The sequence below is a fragment of the Alligator mississippiensis genome, chromosome 5, assembly GCF_030867095.1.
Source record: "Alligator mississippiensis isolate rAllMis1 chromosome 5, rAllMis1, whole genome shotgun sequence".
Classification (NCBI taxonomy): Eukaryota; Metazoa; Chordata; order Crocodylia; family Alligatoridae; genus Alligator; species Alligator mississippiensis.
In genome coordinates this window covers 182698710-182720638 of record NC_081828.1, presented here as the reverse complement: position 1 = coordinate 182720638, position 21929 = coordinate 182698710, and the positions used below count along the sequence as shown (strand labels likewise).

The 21929-nt window shown below is 46.2% G+C and overlaps 1 protein-coding gene across 7 annotated transcripts in view; it reads right to left on the bottom strand.

Annotated features, from left to right (window-relative positions):
* CACNB2 (calcium voltage-gated channel auxiliary subunit beta 2) overlaps positions 1–21929 on the bottom strand; it is a 446893-nt gene that overhangs the window by 61330 nt on the left and 363634 nt on the right. For all 7 annotated transcript variants that reach the window (XM_059729059.1, XM_006271434.4, XM_006271433.4 and 4 more), the window contains one exon: positions 4360–4482. In XM_059729059.1, the coding sequence (XP_059585042.1) occupies positions 4360–4482 (123 nt within the window). The remainder of the gene's footprint in view (positions 1–4359; positions 4483–21929) is intronic.

Here is a 21929-nt window from a genome sequence, read left to right as displayed (position 1 = left end):
AGGCACATGGGGCAATTTCACCAGTGCATCTGTCTTCAAGACGGAGCATAGGAGGGGTTAGACTAGGAAGGGCTGTGCAGCATAAGGAAGGTCCTGCCTGCTTTAGGTTGATCAAAGTCCTCCTTGTGCTAGTTTTACTGAATTCCACTTGATTTTAGTAACAAATACATCTATCAAATCAATGTAGAGTATTATACCACTGACCAAGCTGATTTGGGATTTAGCATTTCCTTTCTTAGTAGCACTAGAAATAAGTAGTCCAGAGACAAGATGCCAGAATGAAAGGGTGTATAATCTGACGCAGTCTGGCTACATTTTCTACATAAATGTTATTGGGGACTAACTTTTATACTTGTTTAAATATTCTCTCTTCAAAGGTTTTATTTTTTCTTAGCTTAACATAGCAATGAATACATTACCAAATGTCACACACAATTACCACATTTTACTTTCGCAAGATAAAATCATTATAATTTAATTTTGTAAGTATTTCTTCTTTTAAGACTAGGAAACACCACAAATGCTGAGGGAACATTATCTGACTTATTAAGACAAAACTGGAACGCTTTTAAAGATGACCAGCTGTCAGTATGTATTCCATTACGTCTCAAGTTGCATAAACTTCATTATATCATTTTTTTACCTCCTCAGTGCTACACAGGTTTGCAGAGAAAATGACGAGTGAATTGAGCGTTCCAGGCTAAACTCATATTTGGGGATATGTTCAGAAACGTTTCTCTACCCATTATCTTTTGTCTTGTATCAGGGCAGTCCAACTGGTGACCCACTGACAGCATGCAGCGCCTTGAGGGGTTAACATGTGGCCAATGGGGTCCTGCCTGACTGCCACACTGGCCACTGCTCTTGTGGGGAGGTGGCTGAGGTCTCCCAGTTCTCTCTCCCTCCTCTGGATTCTGACTCCTGCCCCTGCTCCTGGGGGTGGGTCAGTACAGCAGTGTGGGGTGTCTGTGCTGTGTGTGCTGCAGGGGAGGAGCTGGGCTGCCCACGTTGTAGACTGCAGATGCACTGCCTGCATGACATACACAACTGAGAGGAGGGTGGAGATGCTGTATGCATGGCAGGAGGGAGCTTACATTGTGTACATGGCAGCGAGCAGTTGGACTGCAGATGAGAGAGAGAGAGAGAGAGAGAGAGAGAGAGAGAGAGAGAGAGAGAGTGAGTGAGTGAGTGAGTGAGTGAGTGAGTGAGTGAGTGAGTGAGTGAGTGAGTGAGTGAGTGAGTGAGTGAGTGAGTGAGTGAGTGAGTGAGTGTGGAGGACAGTCACTGAGGCTTGTGGCCTATGCTGCATCCAGTCCTCAGCTGTCCAGAAGTTGGACATAGAATCACCAGTGGGAAATACTAGAATCCAGGGTCCCATGGTCTGATAGTCTGCACAAATGCAAGATGCAGTATACCCAACCCAGGTAAATTCCTATCCAGCCTCTCCTTGAAAAGCTCCAGTGAAAGACAATCCACAACTTGCCTGAGCAGCTTATTGTATAGACTCACCACACCTACAGTTATGACTCCATCTTCATGTATCTTTGCACCTAAAGCTACGCAAGGACTAAAAGTGATAAGCCAAGCACACTAAAAAACACTAGTCATTCCTTGTGTTTCTGACACAACTTTCAGTGGGAGGGACAGGATATCTCATTACGCAGCATTCTTCTGTAAGATCATACAATCATAAAATAGTAGGACTGGAAGGGACCTGTAAGATCATCAACTCCAGTCCCCTGTCACGGGCAGGAGTTAGTTGGAGTCAAAGGAGCTCAATGAGGTATTTGTCCAGCCTCCTCTTGAACACGTCCAGGGATAGCGACTGCACTACCTCTACTGGGAGTGTGTTTCAGATTCTAGATACTCTTACGGAAAAGAATTTTCTCCTTATGTCCAGTCTAAATTTTTTCTAAACTAGCTTGTGCCCATTGGACCTCATCCTCCCCAGGGGCGCCTTTCTGAAGAGTTGCTCCCCTAGATCTTGGTGTTCACCCCTGACATACTTGTAGGTGGTTATCAAGTCACCTCTCAAACTTTTCTTACTCAGACTGAAGAAACCCAGTTCCCGGAGTCTCTCCTCAAGAGAGGCTGGAGGATAGGAGGCCTGGAGGATCAGGAGCCTGGAGGATAGGAGGGCCTCCTATCCTCCAGGCCCCTGATCATATGGATGGCCCTTCTCTTTACCTTTCCTAGCTTATCCACATCCTTCTTGAAGTGCAGTGCCCAGAACTGGACACATACTCCAGCTGTGGTCTCACTAATGCCGAATAGAGGGGGAGAAGCACCTCCCTGGATCTACTGGCAACACATCGGCTGATGCACGCCAGAGTTCTGTTTGCCCTGCTGGTGACTTCATTGCACTGATATACCAGCTGTTGCAGACAGGATAGAAATGCAACCAATGTCTAGCTTATCAAACTTTTAAGCCTTTCCAGATTTACCCAAAATCAATTAAAACTGGATTTGAAATACTGTTCTACACTCTTTACTTGAGCAACCAATTGCTAAATGCATATGAAGAATACTGATAGACTAGAATTGTTATTATTCTGTTTCTCAAAATTCTTAATACAAGTCTCATGTATCACCTGAAATAGGATATAGAATCCCCCCAGATATTCAGGCAAGAATGTTTTTTTTATTTACTCCGTACAATATGAATCCAAATTATTCTTTTTTCTGTGAAGTTCATTTGCATAGAAATCTCAGTTTCTAATCACCAATGTAAAATGGACCAACAATTCCTGGTCTTGGTCCCCTTCCTATAAACTCCATACCTGTTTGTCTACCCCTATATTTTGAGTTCTTGGGGCATGAATGTCCCTTGATGTCTGGAAAGCACCCACCCACATCATGGGTCCTATCATTAACAACAACTGAGTTCCTTGTTTCTACAGAGGCCAAAATCTGGATCATCTAAAAGAGGGTATGGATGTTTTTACAATAATTTAGATGTGCTGCTCTAATCTTCTTATGCTGACTTCCTAACCCATCTGCCTCACTCGTAGTTCATGAAAAACTGCACAAGAGGCAGATCAGTTAAACAGTTGACCATGAGTCTGCAGAAACTATTCTGCAAATATTGCCTGAACAGACAAATTAATTAGATAATAGCAACAATACACTACATCAGTGGGGGCTGACCGTTTTGGCAGCCATGCCATGAACTAGCCCAGTACTTTCCCCGAGTATCACTCTGATCTCCTTCCCCTGCCCAATCTGTTGCTCTGCATTCTGTTTCCTGCCCTGTGCTCCCTGCCTGAGCTGTTAGTCTTTTTTCTACTTCCTGACCTTTCTGCCACTGTGCTGCCTGACCCCTCCCTGATCTACAACATGCTACACATAAAGGCTGCCTGTGACACTTGCAGCATGCATGCCACAGTTTGGCCACCACATATTACATCTTTCACTTATATTTTAGTTCACAATGTGAATTTTTCACTTTAGAAAAATAACTAACCTTTAATCTCAATACTACAGAATTATTAAGGCTTGTCAGTCCTGCAGCCCCAGTAAATTGGAATTTGCTTAATAAAACTATTGCATCAAAGAGTGAGTGGAGTTCTTGTGTCCTTCTATAGGTCTTCATTTCTGAGTGCTCTTGGATCACCTTATGACAAAAGATCATGAGATTCTTTATCAAGGGCTGAAGTTTTACACAACATGAGAAATGTGATACAGAAGAGAGACAGGAGACAGTCCCACCAGGCTTCCCTGAGAAAATTTTTAAAAATTATTTACTTTGGACCTTAACCTTGCACATTTTTTCTTGCAAATGGGGGAGAAAGAAGGGATATAAATGAGCATGGAATTTTCTTTGTGCCTGTTGAAAATTTTCCAAGGAAAGTGATAGGAAAGGATAGAATAATAATAAGGTAGATTTGTGATCTTTTGGAAAACTAGTCTCTATATTTTGATAGTTATAATATTGTTTATTCAATGTATAATCTTTATAACTGTATATATATGTATATTGTGTAATATAATGGATTTAAATATATTGAGTTAATGTAGGGGAAAAAAGAATATTTTGACGTTAAGTCACAAGAACAACAAATCCCTGAAGATGTCACATTGCCAAACTTGCATAACTAGATTTATTTTAAGGCTGTCAAAAGTAACAATCACTACGGAATCTAATCTTACTCTTTACACAGGTTATGTATTTGAAAGTAGAATATGCAGGTGATGAAATGTAATCCTCATTATATGCAAATAATTTAAAAACCCTCATACTAATGTTATAGCCTCATAAAGTCTGTACAGTGCTTTGAAGATGCTGTGGTGTATTTGTATTAAATATTATTATTCAACATGTAAAAGTCACTACAGCTTTTAAAAGCAAGCATTACTTACTTCTTTAACATGAAGAAAATCTTTTGCTTCAAATGATATAGCCATGCCTGGGACTGGGACATCATCATCATGAGCTGCGCTGTAACCAACATTTGTCCGAACCGCAAATGCAACAGGCTTTGTCTGCAGAATAAAAGATAAGCAGAATATGAATATATGTGTCTCTAAATGATAAACACTTTGGCTAGTTACAGACGTTCAAAAAGTCTAAGGTGGAATCGATCTAAGTTATGCAGTTTTTGTAAGCGGCATAGTTTAGACTGGGAGCAAACAGAACACACATTCATCCTTTGGTGGGTGAAGTCAAATCTTAGACCAGGTTACATTATTTTTAAATCAGTCTGTGTGCACCAAACTCTGTTCTGTTATGGATGTAGACCAGTTTTCTGTGCCAAATTTCTGTTCTGTTGCAGGTATAGACCAGTTTCCGATCACTTATCAGTAAAAGTGCAATGCCTGTACCTGACCTTTGTATCAAGTTAATTTACAATGTTTTCACAAGTAATACAACAAAAGCACATGCTGTAAAACTTAATATATTTTACTCAAAATATTTTAGTTCACAATGTGAATTTTCACTTTAGAAGAGCAACTAACGTTTAATCTCAATACTTCAAAATCATTAATAAGCCTGGCATATACATGTGATTCAAATCTTCAGGTCAACATTTTTTAAAAAACAGTTTGTGATTTTGGGCACAAAAAATGAAGTACCCAAACACTTAGAACAATGTATCAGTCTAAAGCACTTGCTGCTCTTTATGTTTTAATAGTCAACATCTCTGAATCAGAATGGAAACAAGGAGGTCCCAAGACCTGCTCAGCACAAGTTAAAATGCCCAGCACTGGGGCAGGGGAGGTTGTTTTGTTTTGTTTGTTTTTTTGTTATAAGGTATGTTTTGATACTGCAAAATATTTGTTTAAAACTTTATGGAAGGTGTTCTCAATTTTATGAATAAAAATATTTTTCCCCTATTCAATAGCAGCAATCAGAGTTATTACCTCAGAATCTCTAATTTGGATTGTAGGCATCTAGCTAATGTGCTAAAACCCATAAAAACATTCTGCAGTCCATGTCCTACGTTTAGTTACAGTGGAGATTCACAATGCAATTATCTGACCATAAAATTGAAACTCTTTGTCCCAGGGACGCCGGGGTTAGAAGGAAACCCCGGGGCAAAACCAGGGGGGAAGTAAACACTTACTTACCCCACGCAGAAGCCGGAGGGAGCAGGGACACACGCGCGGGAAAACCGCCGGCGCGATTTGTAAGCCGCGCTTATATCCAACTGGGGCCGGGTGACGCCACCCGGCAGGAATAAAAGGCGGCCCCGGGAGCGGAGCAGGGCCGGAAGTGGGGAAAGCCCGCAGGGAACCCCGAGAGCAGGACCTGTGCCTGCGGGGCCCGTGTACCCAGCCTGACGGGGGAAGCCGTGGCAGCAGCAGTGGCGTTGGCAGCAGCGGTGAGAACGGCAGTGGCAGCAGCGCTGGCAGCTACAGCAGCGAGAGCTGCGTTAAGGGAGCTGACGGAGAAGGTGGAGACAACGTCGGCAGCAAGACTAAAGAAGGAATCGGCTACGGTTCCGGTAAGGGAGCGGGTGGCGTAGCCGGTGAGGAAAACGGCAGCAGACCCGGTGAGAGAGCCGACAGACGGACAGGCGGAGGAACCGGCGAGGGAGTGAACGCCAGATACGAGACTCCCAGAGAGCGGGAGCCACGGTCCCGGAGGGTAGACACCCAAGGGAGTTGGTGGCCTTAAGCCACCCGACAGACTTTGAGCCAGGGCAGCCTGTCTATCGGGGCTTAGGCACCCGGGTCAGATCCCGGGCCAGGCGTGATAGAAGGGCTTGACTTTCTGTTTTGTTGTTCGCTTTCCTTTAGGCTCTCTCATTTTGTGTTGCGGTGGCCTCGAGTCAGTGTAGGCTAGGGGCAGCAGGGAATCAGGGGGTGTGAGACCCTCAAGGCGGATTGCAGTCTGGGAAGCTTGGGTCTCCGGAGTGGGGACCACTGGGAGGCACAGGAACGAAAACACGGCGGGATTGCCAAAGGAAGGCCACAGGGAGACCCGCAGCAGCAGGTGGCGATTGGCCGGGGTGTAGGGGAGGTTGGAGCCCCATGAGTGCCCACCAAAGGCATGATGACCCTGGAGGCAGCGTTAACGGAGACCCCCACCACTGAGGTTCCATCCGAAGTCGTGGCAGGTGAGGTTAGGGAGCCTCCCGACACCACCCAAGGTACCTTCCGGGGCCCTCTTGCAGGCTCGGGGCAAGCTAGAACAGCCACCCGAGCGAAGGCAGCTCAAGAGTGCCTAGTCGAGCAGAGGCGGGCACAACGTGGTGCACTGGCTGGGAACATGGAGGACCCCGACTTGGCACCTTATGCCAACATGCAACCCGCGGCTATGGGCCCCGCCGATGTCCTGGGACAGAACCTACAGGTTCTAACCCAGATCCTGGACTCCCAGCAGCAAACGATGGACAGGCAACAAGACTGGCTCCGACACAGCCTAGCATCCTTCAAGATGCCCAAAATGACCAAGGACAATGACCCGGAGGCTTACATCGAAGTGTTTGAGTGGCACGCCCTCATGACGGGGCTAGACCAGGGCTATTGGGCTAGCCAGTTGGGAGCCCTAGTCGTTGGCAAGGCCCAGGCTGCCTATCGGGCCCTCTCGAGGGAGGATGCCCGGGACTATGAGCTAGTGAAGCAAACCATCCTATATAGGCTGGAAATCAACCCAGAGCACTACCGTCGCTTGTTCCGGGCCAAGAAAGGGCCTGACAAGAGGCGACCCAGAGTGCTGCTACAGTTATTGAGGGATCTGCTAGATAAGTGGGTAAACCCAGCCGGACAGGATCGAGAAGCCCTGGCAGACCAAATTGTTCTCGAACAATTCCAAAACGATCTGGAAGAACGGACACAACGCTGGGTCCGGCAACACACCCCACGGACCTGCGAGGAAGCCCTAAAGCTGGCGGAGGCGTTCACGGCCTCGGAGGCCAGCTACCCTCGAGAAAGAAAGAGCCCAGGATACTCCCCGGTGAACCCCAAAGAGCCGGAACGCCGGCGCCTGCCAGGCCGGGGGGCTACCAGGGAGACCGTGTGCTTCCAGTGCAGGCAGAACGGCCATTTTTCCAGGGAATGCCCAAACCAAGTGGTGGAGCACTGGATCCTCACCGACAGGTCAAGAGCCCAGGCAGAAAGACGAAGGGGTCCGGAATCTGGCAAGCCGATGGACTGCAGTTATGCAGTTGGGAAGGAGAATGTGGCCTGGAGCCGCCCAGTAGTGAAGGCCTGGGTGGAGGGTCGCCTTGTGCAAGCGACCCTGGACTCAGCGTGCGCCCAGTTGCTGGTGAGATCAGATCTGGTAGGGGCACAGGGCCAGCGTGGGGCTTGCCCCGTAAGAGTAGCCTGCCTCCATGGGGAGACCAAGCTAGTTGAGTGCCTGAGGGTACGCCTAAGGGTGATGGAACATCAAGGAGAACTCCTGGTCGGGGTCATGCTGCAATTATCTTGCGAGTTGTTATTAGGGCGAGATTGGGTGCCAGTGTATGATGTCCTGGATAGGGTAAGAGACACAGAAGTCGCCCGTAGGAGGATCCAGGACTGCGAAGGTTGGCTGGGCAAGACACAAGAGAATGAGGAATCGACGGACGAGACGAACGAGCTAGACCTCAACAACTTTACCAGCTGTCTGCAGTTCCGGGAGGCACAAGCGGAGGATCATGAGATCCGAGAGCTGCAAGAGCATGCCTGAGGTCCCCAAGACATCCCAGTACCACTGCCTGAAGGGCCTCCCTGCTTCGAGGTAAGGAACCGCCTCCTCTACCGCGTACAGGGGGACCGGCGGGGGGAGACCTTGGGCTCACAGTTAGTGGTACCCGCCCGATTCCACCAGACTATTTGGCGGTTGGCACATGCGAGCCCTACGGGGGGACATCTAGCACGAGACAAGACCCTTGCGAGGATAAGCCAGTGGTTCTTTTGGCCTGGGATGGGGGAGGAAGTGGCCCGTCAGTGTGCAGCCTGTCCCGAGTGCCAGAAGACAAGAGCTGAGCGTCCGGCACAGGCACCCCTCCAGCCTATGCCCATCATAGACACCCCATTCTCGCGGATAGCCCTAGATGTCATTGGACCCCTTCCCCGTAGTAGCTCGGGCAACCAATATATATTGGTTATAGTGGATTACGCCACCCGGTACACAGAGACCATCCCCTTGCGAGCGGTGACCGCCCCGCGTATTGCAGAGGAGTTAATAAAATGGATCGCCAGGATGGGGATCCTGCAAGAGATATTAATGGACCAAGGGAGGAATTTCATGTTCGGGGTCTTGAGGGTGGTGTGCCGGACATTACAGATAAAACAACTCTGCACCTCGGTCTACCATCCCCAGACCAATGGTCTGGTGGAGTGCCTCAACGGGACGATAAAGCAGGTATTGTGATGTTGCATTCAGGGGGACCCCCGGAAGTGGGATCTCCTCCTCCCTTTAGTATTGTTTACTCTTAGAGACGCCCCTCAAGACATGATGAAATTCTCTCCGTTTGAACTGGTGTTAGGGCACCAGCCGCGGGGTCTGTTGCAGGTCTTGAGAGAAGGTTGGGAGCAGGAGACAGGTCCCTCTCAAGAGCCGAAGACATACCAGAGAGAGTTACAACAGAGGATCAAGGTGGCCCAGGACCTTGCTCATGAGAACACGAGGGAGGCCCAGGCCTGTCAAAAGGAGAAATATGACCGCCACGCCTGAGAACGGGAATTCGAACCTGGCCAGAGGGTTTTGGTACTGCTCCCGACATCCACCAGCAAGCTCCTGACCCAATGGCAGGGGCCGTTCGAGATCCTCCGTTGAGTTGGACCGGTAGACTACGAGGTACACAAGCCCAGTCACCTTCGGGAGAAACAAATTTACCACATAAATCTCCTACGAGAATGGAGGGAGCCCGAAGGGTGGGTAGCCTTTTCTGAAACAGATAACGAGGACCTAGGACCCCAGGGGTTGGGGAGAGAAGCCGTACCCACCAAGGAAGAAACCTTGGTCCGGAACGGGGAGGAGTTGGTCCCCGAGCAGAGGCAAGAGGCCCAAAATTTGATAGAGGAATTCCGGGAGGTATTCCGTGAGGAACCCGGGTGGATCCAGGACTCATTTCATGCTATAAACCCCCCCGGAGCGATAGTAAGGGAAAGGTGGCGACCCATCCCACACCACCTCTTGGAAGCCATTCGGAGAGAGGTAGACTCTATGCTGAAGTTAGGAGTCATTCAGCTGTCGAGGAGCCCCTGGAGGAGCCCACTGGTGCCGGTGCATAAGCCCGATGGATCTTTGAGGCTTTGCGTCGACTACAGGCAATTAAATGCCTTGGCGATGTTTGATGCATTCCCAATGCCCCATGTAGCAGAGCTGGTTGAAAGAATAGGGGATGCCCAGTATATATCAACCCTCGACCTTGCAAAGGGGTATTTGAAGATCCCGGTGGCCAAGGAAGACCAGCCAAAGACAGTGTTTGGCACCCCATGGGGGCTATACGAGTTTGTCAGGATGCCCTTTGGTTTACATGGTGCTGCCGCAATGTTTCAGCGCCTGATGGATCAGATACTGGCCCCACGTGCCGAATATGCCACAGCCTACATAGACAATATCGTCATATATACCCAGACATGGGCACAGCACAAGAGAGCCCTCCGGGCCATCCTGATGGAATTGAGACGGGCAGGGCTAATGGCCAACCCTCGAAAATGTGCCCTAGCTCAGAAGGAAACAAAATATCTAGGGTTTCTGTTTGGCAGGGGCATGATCAAACCCTTTGCTGACAAGGTAGAAATTATCCGCAATTTCATGGCTCCTCAAAACTGCCGCCAGCTTCGATCATTCTTAGGGATCACCAATTATTATAGGCGGTTTGTACCTCACTTCTCAGTGTTGTCAGCACCTTTGTCGGAGGCACTCAAAGGGCGGAAAACGGGGGCAGTCAGGTGGACGGAGGAGATGACGCGAAGTTTTAAAATGCTGAAACAAGCACTCTGCGAGGAGGTGGTAATACACACTCCTGACTTCAGGAAACCCTTCATTTTACAGACGGATGCCTCGGAGACCGCAGTGGGGGCCATCCTAACCCAGGAGGACAGGGGCAGTGAGAGGCCCGTGGTGTATGCCAGCCGCAAACTGCTACCGGTGGAAAGAAGGTACTCAACTATAGAACGGGAATGCTTAGCCATACCGTGGGCGGTAGACCACTATAGGTACTACCTGATGGGCAGAGAATTCAAACTGATAACGGATCATGCCCCACTAAGGTGGCTGAGCACGGCCAAGACAGATAATGCCCGAATTACCCGGTGGGCCTTGGCACTCCAACCTTATGAGTTTTACATAGTACACCGACCGGGGAAAGATAACGCAGTTGCGGACTTCCTATCCAGGTGTGACGGGGAAGACCAGACCGGGGACTGAGGTGACCAGACAGACAGACGGGCCAGCCTGACAGGTACGACCCGAAATGGGACTGAAGCAGCGCCCCAAGGCATCTGGGGGGGGGGGGGGTTATGTCCCAGGGACGCCGGGGTTAGAAGGAAACCCCAGGGCAAAACCAGGGGGGAAGTAAACACTTACTTACCCCACGCAGAAGCCGGAGGGAGCAGGGACACACGCGTGGGAAAACCTCCGGCGCGATTTGTAAGCCGCGCTTATATCCAGCTGGGGCCGGGTGACGTCAGCAGGAGACGCCACCTGGCAGGAATAAAAGGTGGCCCCAGGAGCGCAGCAGGGCCGGAAGTGGGGAAAGCCCGCAGGGAACCCTGAGAGCAGGACCTGCGCCTGCGGGGCCCGTGTACCCAGCCTGATGGGGGAAGCCGTGGCAGCAGCATCGGCAGCGGCGGTGAGAATGGCAGTGGCAGCAGCGCTGGCAGCTACAGCGGCGAGAGCTGCATTCTTAAGGGAGCCGACGGAGAAGGTGGAGACAACGTCGGCAGCAAGACTAAAGAAGGAATCGGCTACGGTTCTGGTAAGGGAGCGGGCGGCGTAGCCAGTGATGAAACTGGCAGCGGACCTGGTAAGAGAGCCGACAGACGGACCAGCGGAGGAACCGGCAGTGGACCTGGTGAGAGAGCCAACAGACGGACTGGCGGAGGTACCGGCAGCGGAACTGGCGAGGGAGTGAACACCGGATACGAGACTCCCAGAGAGCGGGAGCCATGGTCCTGGGGGGTAGACACCCGGGGGAGTCGGTGGCCTTAAGCCACCCAACAGACTTTGAGCCAGGGCAGCCTGTCTATCGGGGCTTAGGCACCCGGATCAGATCCCGGGCCAGGCATGATAGAAGGGCTTGACTTTCTGTTTTGTTGTTCGCTTTCCTTTAGGCTCTCTCATTTTGTGTTGCGGTGGCCTCGAGTCAGTGTAGGCTAGGGGCAGCAGGGAATCAGGGGGTGTGAGACCCTCAAGGCGGATTGCAGTCTGGGAAGCTTGGGTCTCCGGAGTGGGGACCACTGGGAGGCACAGGAACGAAAACACAGCGGGATTGCCAAAGGAAGGCCACAGGGAGACCCGCAGCAGCAGCTGGCGATTGGCTGGGGTGTAGGGGAGGTTGGAGCCCCGTGAGTGCCCGCCGAAGGCGTGACGACCCTGGAGGCAGCGTTAACGGAGACCCCCACCACTGAGGTTCCATCCGAAGTTGTGGCAGGTGAGGTTAGGGGGCCTCCTGACACCACCCGAGGTACCTTCCGGGGCCCTCTAGAAGGCTCGGGGCAAGCTAGAACAGCCACTCGAGCGAAGGCAGCTCGAGAGTGCCTAGTCGAGCAGAGGCGGGCACACTCTGCAATAACTGAAATAACATTGCAGCACGGGGAGGGGGGTGGGGGAAAGGGGACAGTAAGGGAGGGAGAAGGAGGGAATAGTAGAGAAAATTTATTTTAAAATAAGCAGATCCATATTCTACACTTCTTTGCATCATGTTTGCATGTATTAAAGTATTTTTAAGAGGTGCACTTGCATATACATAAAAAGCTTGCTGATGCACTCATTTCGTAGTTTCGTTGTTTCATAGGGGCTGGAAGGAACCTTATAGATCATCAGGTCCAGCCCCCCTGCACTTGGGCAGGAAAGACTGCTGGGATTAAGTGACCCCAGCAAGATGGGCATCAAGTTGTTTTTTTTAAGATTGCCAGGATGGACGACTGTACCACTTCTGATATACGTTCTCTATCACCAACGTTTCTTTATCTTCAATTAAATCATTTCAGCACATAAAACTGCATAGACCCATGGGAGCATCTGGTCCAGCCCCCCTCCATGAGCACAGGAATACTGTTCTTAAACTACCCCTGACCAACTGTATCCATCCTCCTCTTGAAAACCTGTAGTGAAGGGGTTTCTACAGCATCCTAAGCAGCCTGTTCCCCTGCCACACTGCTCTGACAGTAAGAACAGCTCCCCTGAGATCCAATTTAAATCTGGTTTGCTACAACTTCATGCCTTTGCCATATTTATCAAGATAGGTATTTGCACTTGTGCATACTTTTAAATGTATGTGCATTCCATCCAGGAAGAGCACACACCAACTGCTGAAGCTTCCTTAGCCTGATGAAGGGTTTTTGAACCCGAAAGCTTGCTTAATAACTATTCTCCAACCATTTGGGTTGGTCTAATAAAAGATATCAAATTCACCCAAGGAACCTTGTCTACTTTTAAATGTAGCATTTATCATTCAATAGCGAAGGACTTACTGCGCAGCCAAGGAAACAGTAGTGACTGCCACATAACCCAGAGGGCATAACCATTTGTATAGTGGGCAACTGCATGTAACATAATGATTTATCTAATTAGATGTTTCTTTCTAAATGATTAATTTTAACTTGATCCTACTTAGAACCTAGGTAAAAGCACTTGGGCTTACTCCTGAGCTGTGCTACACTTCAGCTAGCACAGATCAGTACATGGGGACACAACATTGCTAGACAGATGCTTGGATGAGATGGTGTAGGCAGGGATGAGCCTGTCTTGAGGTGGGGGGGGTTGGACAAAATGCGACTTCAAGGGCATAGGGATTGAGATGACAGAATAGATCTGTTGAGTAAGATGACAATATTATGCAGCTACTTCCCAGGATAAAATCATACTTCAGGGTTAGTAGGATTGTAAGACTAAAAAACAATGTGTTTTTGTTTTGTTTTGTTTTGCCTATAGAAAAAACAAGCACAAGACAACCTGTGTAAATGCACCTTTAAAGTACACAATTTATTTAAATCATCATGACATTAGAAGAAAGCTAGGCTAGCTTAGAGACAGTGGCCCAAATCCAACTCCCTCTTAGACAGGTAAGTAGTACTCACATGACCTCATCCAACTCTCCCCATGCAACTCAACTTGTCCTTCTGAGTGTGCAGAATATGCTGTTGCTGCTAACGCTCTGTTGAGATCCTAATCTGCCCAGGAAAAATTATCTGCCCATAATCTTGTGTCCACAAAAACACTAGTCACAGAAAAAACACAACTAAAATTGTTTGTGGCAAAAGAAGGGGCCTCCCACATTTTGTCCCAATAGCCCCATAGTAAAGGCACTTGCCCAAGAAGTGGAAGGCTTAGATTCCAGCCCCTCGTCAACCTGAACTGTCTTCCACTTCTCTGCAAGGTGCCCTAACCATGAGGTAAGGGGGAGAGAGGTCTAAGAGTACTCTCTGCCCTTCCTGGTGAAATTCACTGGAAAGACAAGGAAGATGTGTGGGGTGAGCAGGCCAGGGAAGCTGGCTCTACAGCTCAATGAGTTGGGCACTATCATGAAAGGGAGAATGCTCTGGGTTTTAATTCCTGCACCAGTCCCCGTTGCTATCTATGTATTTTATCTAATATCTTTGTCGTGTCAAAGGGAAAAAAACATGATTGCCAGTTATGAAATTATCTTCATGCACATTAAGTGCCCCATAGCTGTCTGCAAAGTGGCTTGATTTAGGCCACTATATATGTGACAAAGCCTCACTCACACACCGATGATGAGGACCCCTAAACCAGGTGGCAGATTTTGTAAACAGCCAACAAATGCCAAAAAATCCATGCTTGATGCAATTCCTATAGTAAACCTTCCAGATATCTGACCCTACTAAGGATCTAATAGGGCCCTAGAATAATTTAGAACAACTTGAACTATGTGGCTTAGAACAAACTACTAAGGTATACTCTGCTGGCCAAGGGAAATACTGTGTTCTTGGACCTGACCTCTTCTCCTGCCTGTTACAGCATCATCTCCAGGGCTCCTGGACCCCTTTACTTGGCCCCCAGGGAACTCCTTCTCCCCACAGTCCTTCCCTAAATCTCCAGATTGCTGCAGGCTGTTCTCTCTGTGCTGGCACTCAGGAGCTACAGCCATCCTACTTGGGAGACGTTCACTCAGCAGCCTCTAGGATCTTGCTGCTGACTCAGCTCAGGGCCTGGGTTTCTTTCCAGTCTAAGCCCAGCCCTCCTCCTGGGTCAGATGACTCTACAATCAGCCCTGGCCATGCCTGCAGGATGCTTTCCAGGCATGGTCACTAATTGACTTGCTGCTGCACCTGCAGCCTGCCTCCTTTTATGGTAGCAGGAGCTCCAAGTTTTTGACCAATCTAGAAATGTACGATGCTAAGAGGAACTCCCAACATATCTCTTAAGGGAAGCTCTCCGTTCTCTTTGTGCCACAGATTTCTTTGAATTTAGGGCTGCTAAAATAGCTTTCAGGGTGTAAGTAGGATGTCTGACAAAATGAGGTGTGACCTATAATACTCATCTCAGAAGATTATTGAGCTTTCCATATGATGATAACTTCAGTCTTTTATCAAGTCTTTTTTTGACACATGGAGTAAGATTCATTCCTTTTTGTCAGAATTACAGATTCACACATCATCAAACTGAGAGTTAGGAAAGCTTTACTATATTTTTTAATGCATACAATGATTATTTATTCCTTTAAGTATAAATGTTCAAAGTGGCTGATTTTTGTGAAATTTTCAAATTCATGAATTGTACATTTATCACCTAAAATCTTATAACTGCAGTAATATAAGTTTTGAAATGTAACTTTTAAAAGAAAAATAAACACTTGTACTTGAATGTGATATTGCAATCAAATCCAGATTTACCAAAACATTCAACCTGGGAAGGAGACTATTTTATTTCTGTGGGTCAGGAAGGTTCCTACCATCGTGATGAAATAGGGAATTTCACTGGAGCTGAATATAGTATGAGTGTTACAGAATGGGATATGTGTGATGTGTATATAAAGCTTAACTATACTAAGGGTTAATAATAAAGTTATGAATAATCAAGGCAAAATCTGTGCACAATGAAGCTTAAAAAGACCATCAATCTCTTATTTCTCATGGTAACTCTGAAAGAAATAGGAAAATCATGATTAAGAATGGAGTTGGTGGCTGAGTGTGGGAAGGTTCTGAAGGTTGAAATTGATACCACTTAAGTAAGTACACACTCAAGCTGGCAAGTAAAATGATAACTATGTGGCTGTCTGAATGATAAATAGCACTTAGCATGATTCAGGGTTACAAAATCTGGCCCTTAATTATTTCTTCACACATTTCCCCCCAAACTTAGAAACATGACTGTGTAACAAGATCTAGATGTGCACCAAGACCAAAGTTTTTAAAATCAGCTATTTCAGTCAGCTGAGAGAAAAAAAATGAGTAATTATTTAAACATTACATTACTTGACAGGAAAGAAGGGCCTGACAGTTCAGTATGACTACCTTAGATGCTGCTGGTGCTGAGCCACCTAAGTTATTTTTACGTGCCGCCATTTACAGTGGTGGTCCAGACTGAGGTTGTAGGGGAGGAGGAGAAGGTCTCACTGGGGTACACTGCCATGTTGTGCAGAGGCCCCAGTGCCAGGAAGGATGCACCTGAACACATACACCGTGTCACCCACCCATGTCATGAGTTTTGTTTGCCTGCAGCCAAAGGTGCAGAGCCCCAGAACCCAGACTCCCCCTGTACTTATTTCCTTGACAGCTGGCAGTCTTTGTGGCCACAGCAGGGCCTGGCAGGCCTGCAGTAGTTTTTTTCACCCCCTGTGCCCTAAGACAGACATAGATGGCAGGCTTCATGGCCACACCAGGGCCTAGCAGGCCTGCAGTTTTCACCCCCCTGTGCCCCCAGACCGACACTTGCACAAGCACCCATGTCATGAGTTTTACCTGTTACCAGTCAGACATGCAGTGCCCCAGAACCCCCCTGCACCTATCTCCTTGACAGCTGGCAGGCCTCGTGACCGCAGCAGGACCTCACAGCCAGGCCTGCAGTAGTTTTCACCCCCACTATGTCCCAAGACAGACACAATTGCACAAGCACCCATGTCACAAGTTTTCACCCTGCTGTGGTGTAACACACTTGACATGAGTTTTGCTTTCACAACTTTGAGGTGCAGTTTCCCAGAAACCCCTGCACCTATCATCTTGAAACTTGTCAGGCTTCATGCTCCTAGCTGAGGCTAGCACCCCAGCAAGTTTCATCTGAATCATCCAAAAAACAACAAAGTTGTAGATATTTCATTGTTTCCCCATTATATTCTACAGCTGAATCTCCGAATCAGCTCCAAATCTGATTTGGTCGAATCGAATCAGCAAAGCAATCCAAATCTCCAAATCGAATCACTAGCATCCGAATTGGCTGAATCTGAATCAAATAGTTCCCTATTCGCACAAGCCTAATGCACAGCCCCCTCGCTGGAGTGTGACAAAGTTGCAAAAAAGGCATAATTTCCATCCAAGGAATCCATCCTTAACTCCTTTTCCACAATCCCCTGTAAAGCCTACAGGTAAGAGGGACAGGTTCAATGTGAGGCCTGCCTGATCAGTGTTTGCTGCCACATCAGAGGCTGTTTGGTCTGCATGCAAACTACTGGTTGGGACAAGGGCACGGACAACGGTTAATCAGGCAGAAATAAGCAAGGGCTACAGCAGGAGGTAGTTTCTAGTCTGGGGCTGTCTGTGAGCTGCTTCATTTAAAGTCCTGGAACTTTAAAGGTCCTGACACTCAGGCAACCCTGTCCCTCTTGCTGCTTTGCAGTGCTTTTATGGCAAGAAGACCTGGAGTTGCTTACAAGCCCCCTGTGGCAGCAAGGGTGACAGCTCACTGGCTAGGTAGGCTATCAGGGAACCAGCTGCTTTCCATCCCTCCCACCTCCATTGGAAGCAGGGTGGTGAGGGAGAGTAGTGCACTGTGGGATAGTGGGGGTCTCTCAGACTTGCACCCACCTTAAAATTTGTGGTGGAAAAACTTCCAGCAATAAAGAAGTTGCTGTTCAAAACAGTAACTTTTCTGAACTGAATCCACCATTACAGTATTTTTATTGGCCATTTTTTAGCATAACAAACAGTGTGAATGTGTGGGTGTTCATTTTTGTTACACTGATGTGTCCTAATCCAAGAGGCCAAACAATGTTATTTGATACAATTCTTCTCAATACCCTCTTAATTATAATGAATATTTTCATCTAAACTGCTGAAAAACTGACATTATATTCCACAGAAATAACAACTTAAAGAAAAAAAATACTATCATATGAAATGAATTCCATGTTTCAAAACATTGAATGGCTATTGAAAAATATCTAAAATTAGTAAAATACTGCTTTTACTATAAATTATAAATTACTACTGTTTAACAAAAAAAAGATTTTGTGTTAAAAATAATTTATAAAGGGTCTAAATATGTAGAGTAGCTACATAGTGGGTGCATCTACATGTGCCGCTGACTGCGCAGTACGTACTAAATGACTGTGCAAGTGCGCAGTATCCACCGGTGCTGCGAAGTCCTGGTGGCGCATGGGTCGCTTTCAACACTACTGCATAGTAGCAATGAGCTACTGTGCAGTAGTTTCATTGCTACTGCTCAGTTGTGGTGGCATCATGGTAAGTGCCTGCCGACACTACATTGCTGTAGTGACGAGCTATATCTCTATAGCTCATCGCTATGGCGATGTAGCGTCTTGTGGAGAAGCGCCCAGAGTAACTGAGACAACGTCTTTCATATGCTGTTATCCATTTCACAAGAGAAAGTAGAGAAATCAGTTTGCTAAAACTGTCAAATCCCGTGAGTAATAAATCATCATTAACTAGCACAGCACACAATATGTCATTCACTGCTATTAAGAATTAATTTACTTTAAAAAAGAATACTGAACAGTCACTGTTAGAGCAAGCATGCAAATATTAAGAAGCAATCCAAACCAAACACTGACATAAGAGATACCATGCATGTCTATCAATTTGAAAATATTTTTACCCTTGGATTTGAAAAATTTCTTAATAGTGTTCTAGCTCATTTATAATTGCAGTAGTGGAAGAAGTACTTTGGATTGACTAGCCACCACTTTATAATCCAAACTGGCAATAAATAGGAATTATCAATAAGTCACTGTCCTTGATATACTTCTAAAAATGTTTTGACATATTACAAAAAATTCTTATTAAAAGGCAATACCTCACTACTCAGAAAGATGAAAAATGAAAAAGGCATTTCTAAGTATTTCTGATACGAAAAACAAAGAGAAGCCAGCAATCCTCATTAGTATATTTCTCCATCAAGATAATAGCTATGGAAGTCTGAGTATGAAAATGAAACAGGCATTCAGATGCATTGGGTTGCTGATCTATACAGAAAAGAAGCACCCCACATTAAATATTACATTAAGAAGAGGGAGACTGAATTCCCATGACATTAGATGACAGAAATCCATCTACTTGGATATTTGATATGATCAAAATTCAAGTCTCTAAATAATTTTCAAATATCAATTATTAGTTTCTATGCATAGATACAAGATATAAACTCTACCATGAGTTCTGATTCCTTATGCATAGATAAAATATTTGAACAATACAGCTAAGGTATTTTATTGCTTATAACAAATTTCAGTACTAAAATAAAATACACCAAGCTTTCACAAAATTGCCTACAGTGTAGATTTTACAGCAGAAAATGCCAAAAAACTGTTTTTTACATTTTAAAACACACATTTTTAAGTAGATATACCATTCTAAAACTAACATTTTTCTGTGCATTTCACAATTCTAAAATTAGAACGGGTCAAAGAAGTTAAGTACTTTCTGTTCATTTTCTAAATCTCTGAAAATGTGATGACAGTTCAGCACTCAGATAATCCACAGTGTGGACAAGGACAAATGCTCCCAGATGTTAGCCAGTTTTACATCTTATCTTTTGAAGAGAACTACTTTAATCTGAAAATGTACCCACCTTATCTCTGGAATCAATGTTTTTAATTTAAAAAGATCACCGCAGAAAATGCTACTAAGTCACGTTTTTAAAGACAGACTTCTGTGCAAAAAATAATCAGATAATTTGGTAAACCATTATGAGACAACAGGCTTAAATAAAAAAAATCATGTAATTTGCATCAAGACCAGTAGGTAATATATTCTGGTATTCTTTGAAAGATAACTTCAGCCTCTGAGATAAACAAAGTAAATTCCTATAAATATCAATGGTGTTTCTTTTATTTCCACCAGAACTGAACTTGACTCCAGGATTGTTAAAATGGGTTGAAATTAGAGCTGAATTGAAAAAAATATTATTATTGGTAATTTTTCCTGCTGTGTCTCATTTTATTCCCATCTCTCTCTCTCTCTCTCACACACACACACACACACACACACACACACACACACACACACGAGTCAAAATGATTTACAGGGCGCGGACAGACGTGACATTTTGTTGCATGATCAGCTGCCTGCAGTGTTCTACAACCATGCCCTGACAGAAGTGCACAGCTGCAGGATGCTTTAAAAGTGCCCAATCGTGCAACACGCTAAACCCGCATTTCACAAGGCTTCAGATGAAAGTGCTCCAAAACGGAGTGCCTTCATTAACTTCTGTCAGTGTCTGCTAGGAGCAGAGCTGGGCTGATGCAGCTGAGTGCTGCCCCTGATCCTGCTTCCTGCTGTGCCATAAGATCCAGTCTTTTGAGAATCCTACCTGCAGAGATAGATTTTCTTGTGATTTACATGCCCGAGCAAATCCTATGATCGCTACACCTCATGGCCCCTAATTCTGACATGGCTGGAAAAAAGTGGGAAAAGTGGTATAAGCAGGGTGTCCATTTTCCCTAGTAATCTACCACACAAGAATGCTAAAACACAGGTTAAGCATCAATTAGAATAGCTACTTACACATGAAAATGCCCTCCATACATGATATGGGCATTTTCATGTGTGGCTGTCACAGGTAACCAGGCAGTGGGGACAGGGGAGCTGAGGCCTCCCACCACGAAGTCTCAGCCCACCCAGACCCAAGCCAGCACACTTCCCACTTGTTCCTGACTGCCACAGACAGTAGGTAGGGCTGGGGACAGCGTCTTTTCTGGCTCATCTCTGCGAGAGCTTGGGAGGAGATGAGTGAGGTCTTGCAAATGGTCTTGCAGTAGTTTATAACTGTTCAACCTCATCATCCTTTGGGGTGCTCTGGTGAACAAACGTTCCCCCAGATACTGGTGGTCACCCCTGATAAACTTATAGGGGGTCATCAGATCACCCCTGAGCCTGTGCTATTCCAGGCTGAAGAGTCCCATAGCTCTCAGCCTCTCATCATAAGGTCTGTTTTCCTGACCCTTGATCATGTATGTGGCTTTCCTCTGCACTCTCTCAAGCTTCTCCACATCTTTTTTGAATTGTGGAGCCCAAAACTGGACTCAGTACTCCAGCTGCGGCCTCACCAAGGCTGAGCACAGCGGGAGAATGATGTCCTGGGATCTGCTTCAGAAGCATCTATGGATGCAAGCCAGCATTTTGCTCACTTTACTAGCTGCAGCATCCCACTGAAGGCTCGTATCTAGTCAGCCAAGAAGTGGCAAGTCTTTACCCCCTTACTTCAGCAGCGAAACCAGATTCAGATTCACTGGGAAATTATGTATCAGTAATTTAGGATAAGTAATTACAGGGATGTTGTAATGAGCCCTGGAACAAACATTATAGATTGAGGAAATTAAGCATGATGGGTAAAACAAAATCAATCTACATTCATTAAGATATGGAAGAGGTACAGGTTGGGCAACCCAAACAACTCTGTTCTTCCTGACATCATTCAGTACCACATAATTATGATTAGTCTTTCTGGTTCCAAATTAAATTCAATTGATTTTTTAAGATATTTTATAATGTCAAAACCCAAGCCAAACATTTAAAAAGACAAACAAATCTTTATGATCTTCTCTGTAGGAGAACATTATTCTGAATGACTGCTATAATTTTTCTGGAAAATGCACTCCATTCTTCAAGCATAACAAAGTAGTTGGATGTCTTCAATTATGATGCGGCTACCACTACCTCTATAGTTATTTATGTTGTAATTGCAATAGTTCCTAGGTTTCCAGTCTAGAACAAATGGCCCAATACTATACCTGTACTAAAGTGTGTTTTGGCAAAGGGAAACAGCTGTATGAAAAAAACATCCAGTAGGAAGGACAAAAAAAAAAAAAGGCCAGAGAAAGAGTCATATTTAGTATAATAAGCAGAGCTCTGGGTTTTCTGTTTTCCATGGAAAAATGGAGTAAAATGCAGATTTCCCCCCTTACCGGAGTAAA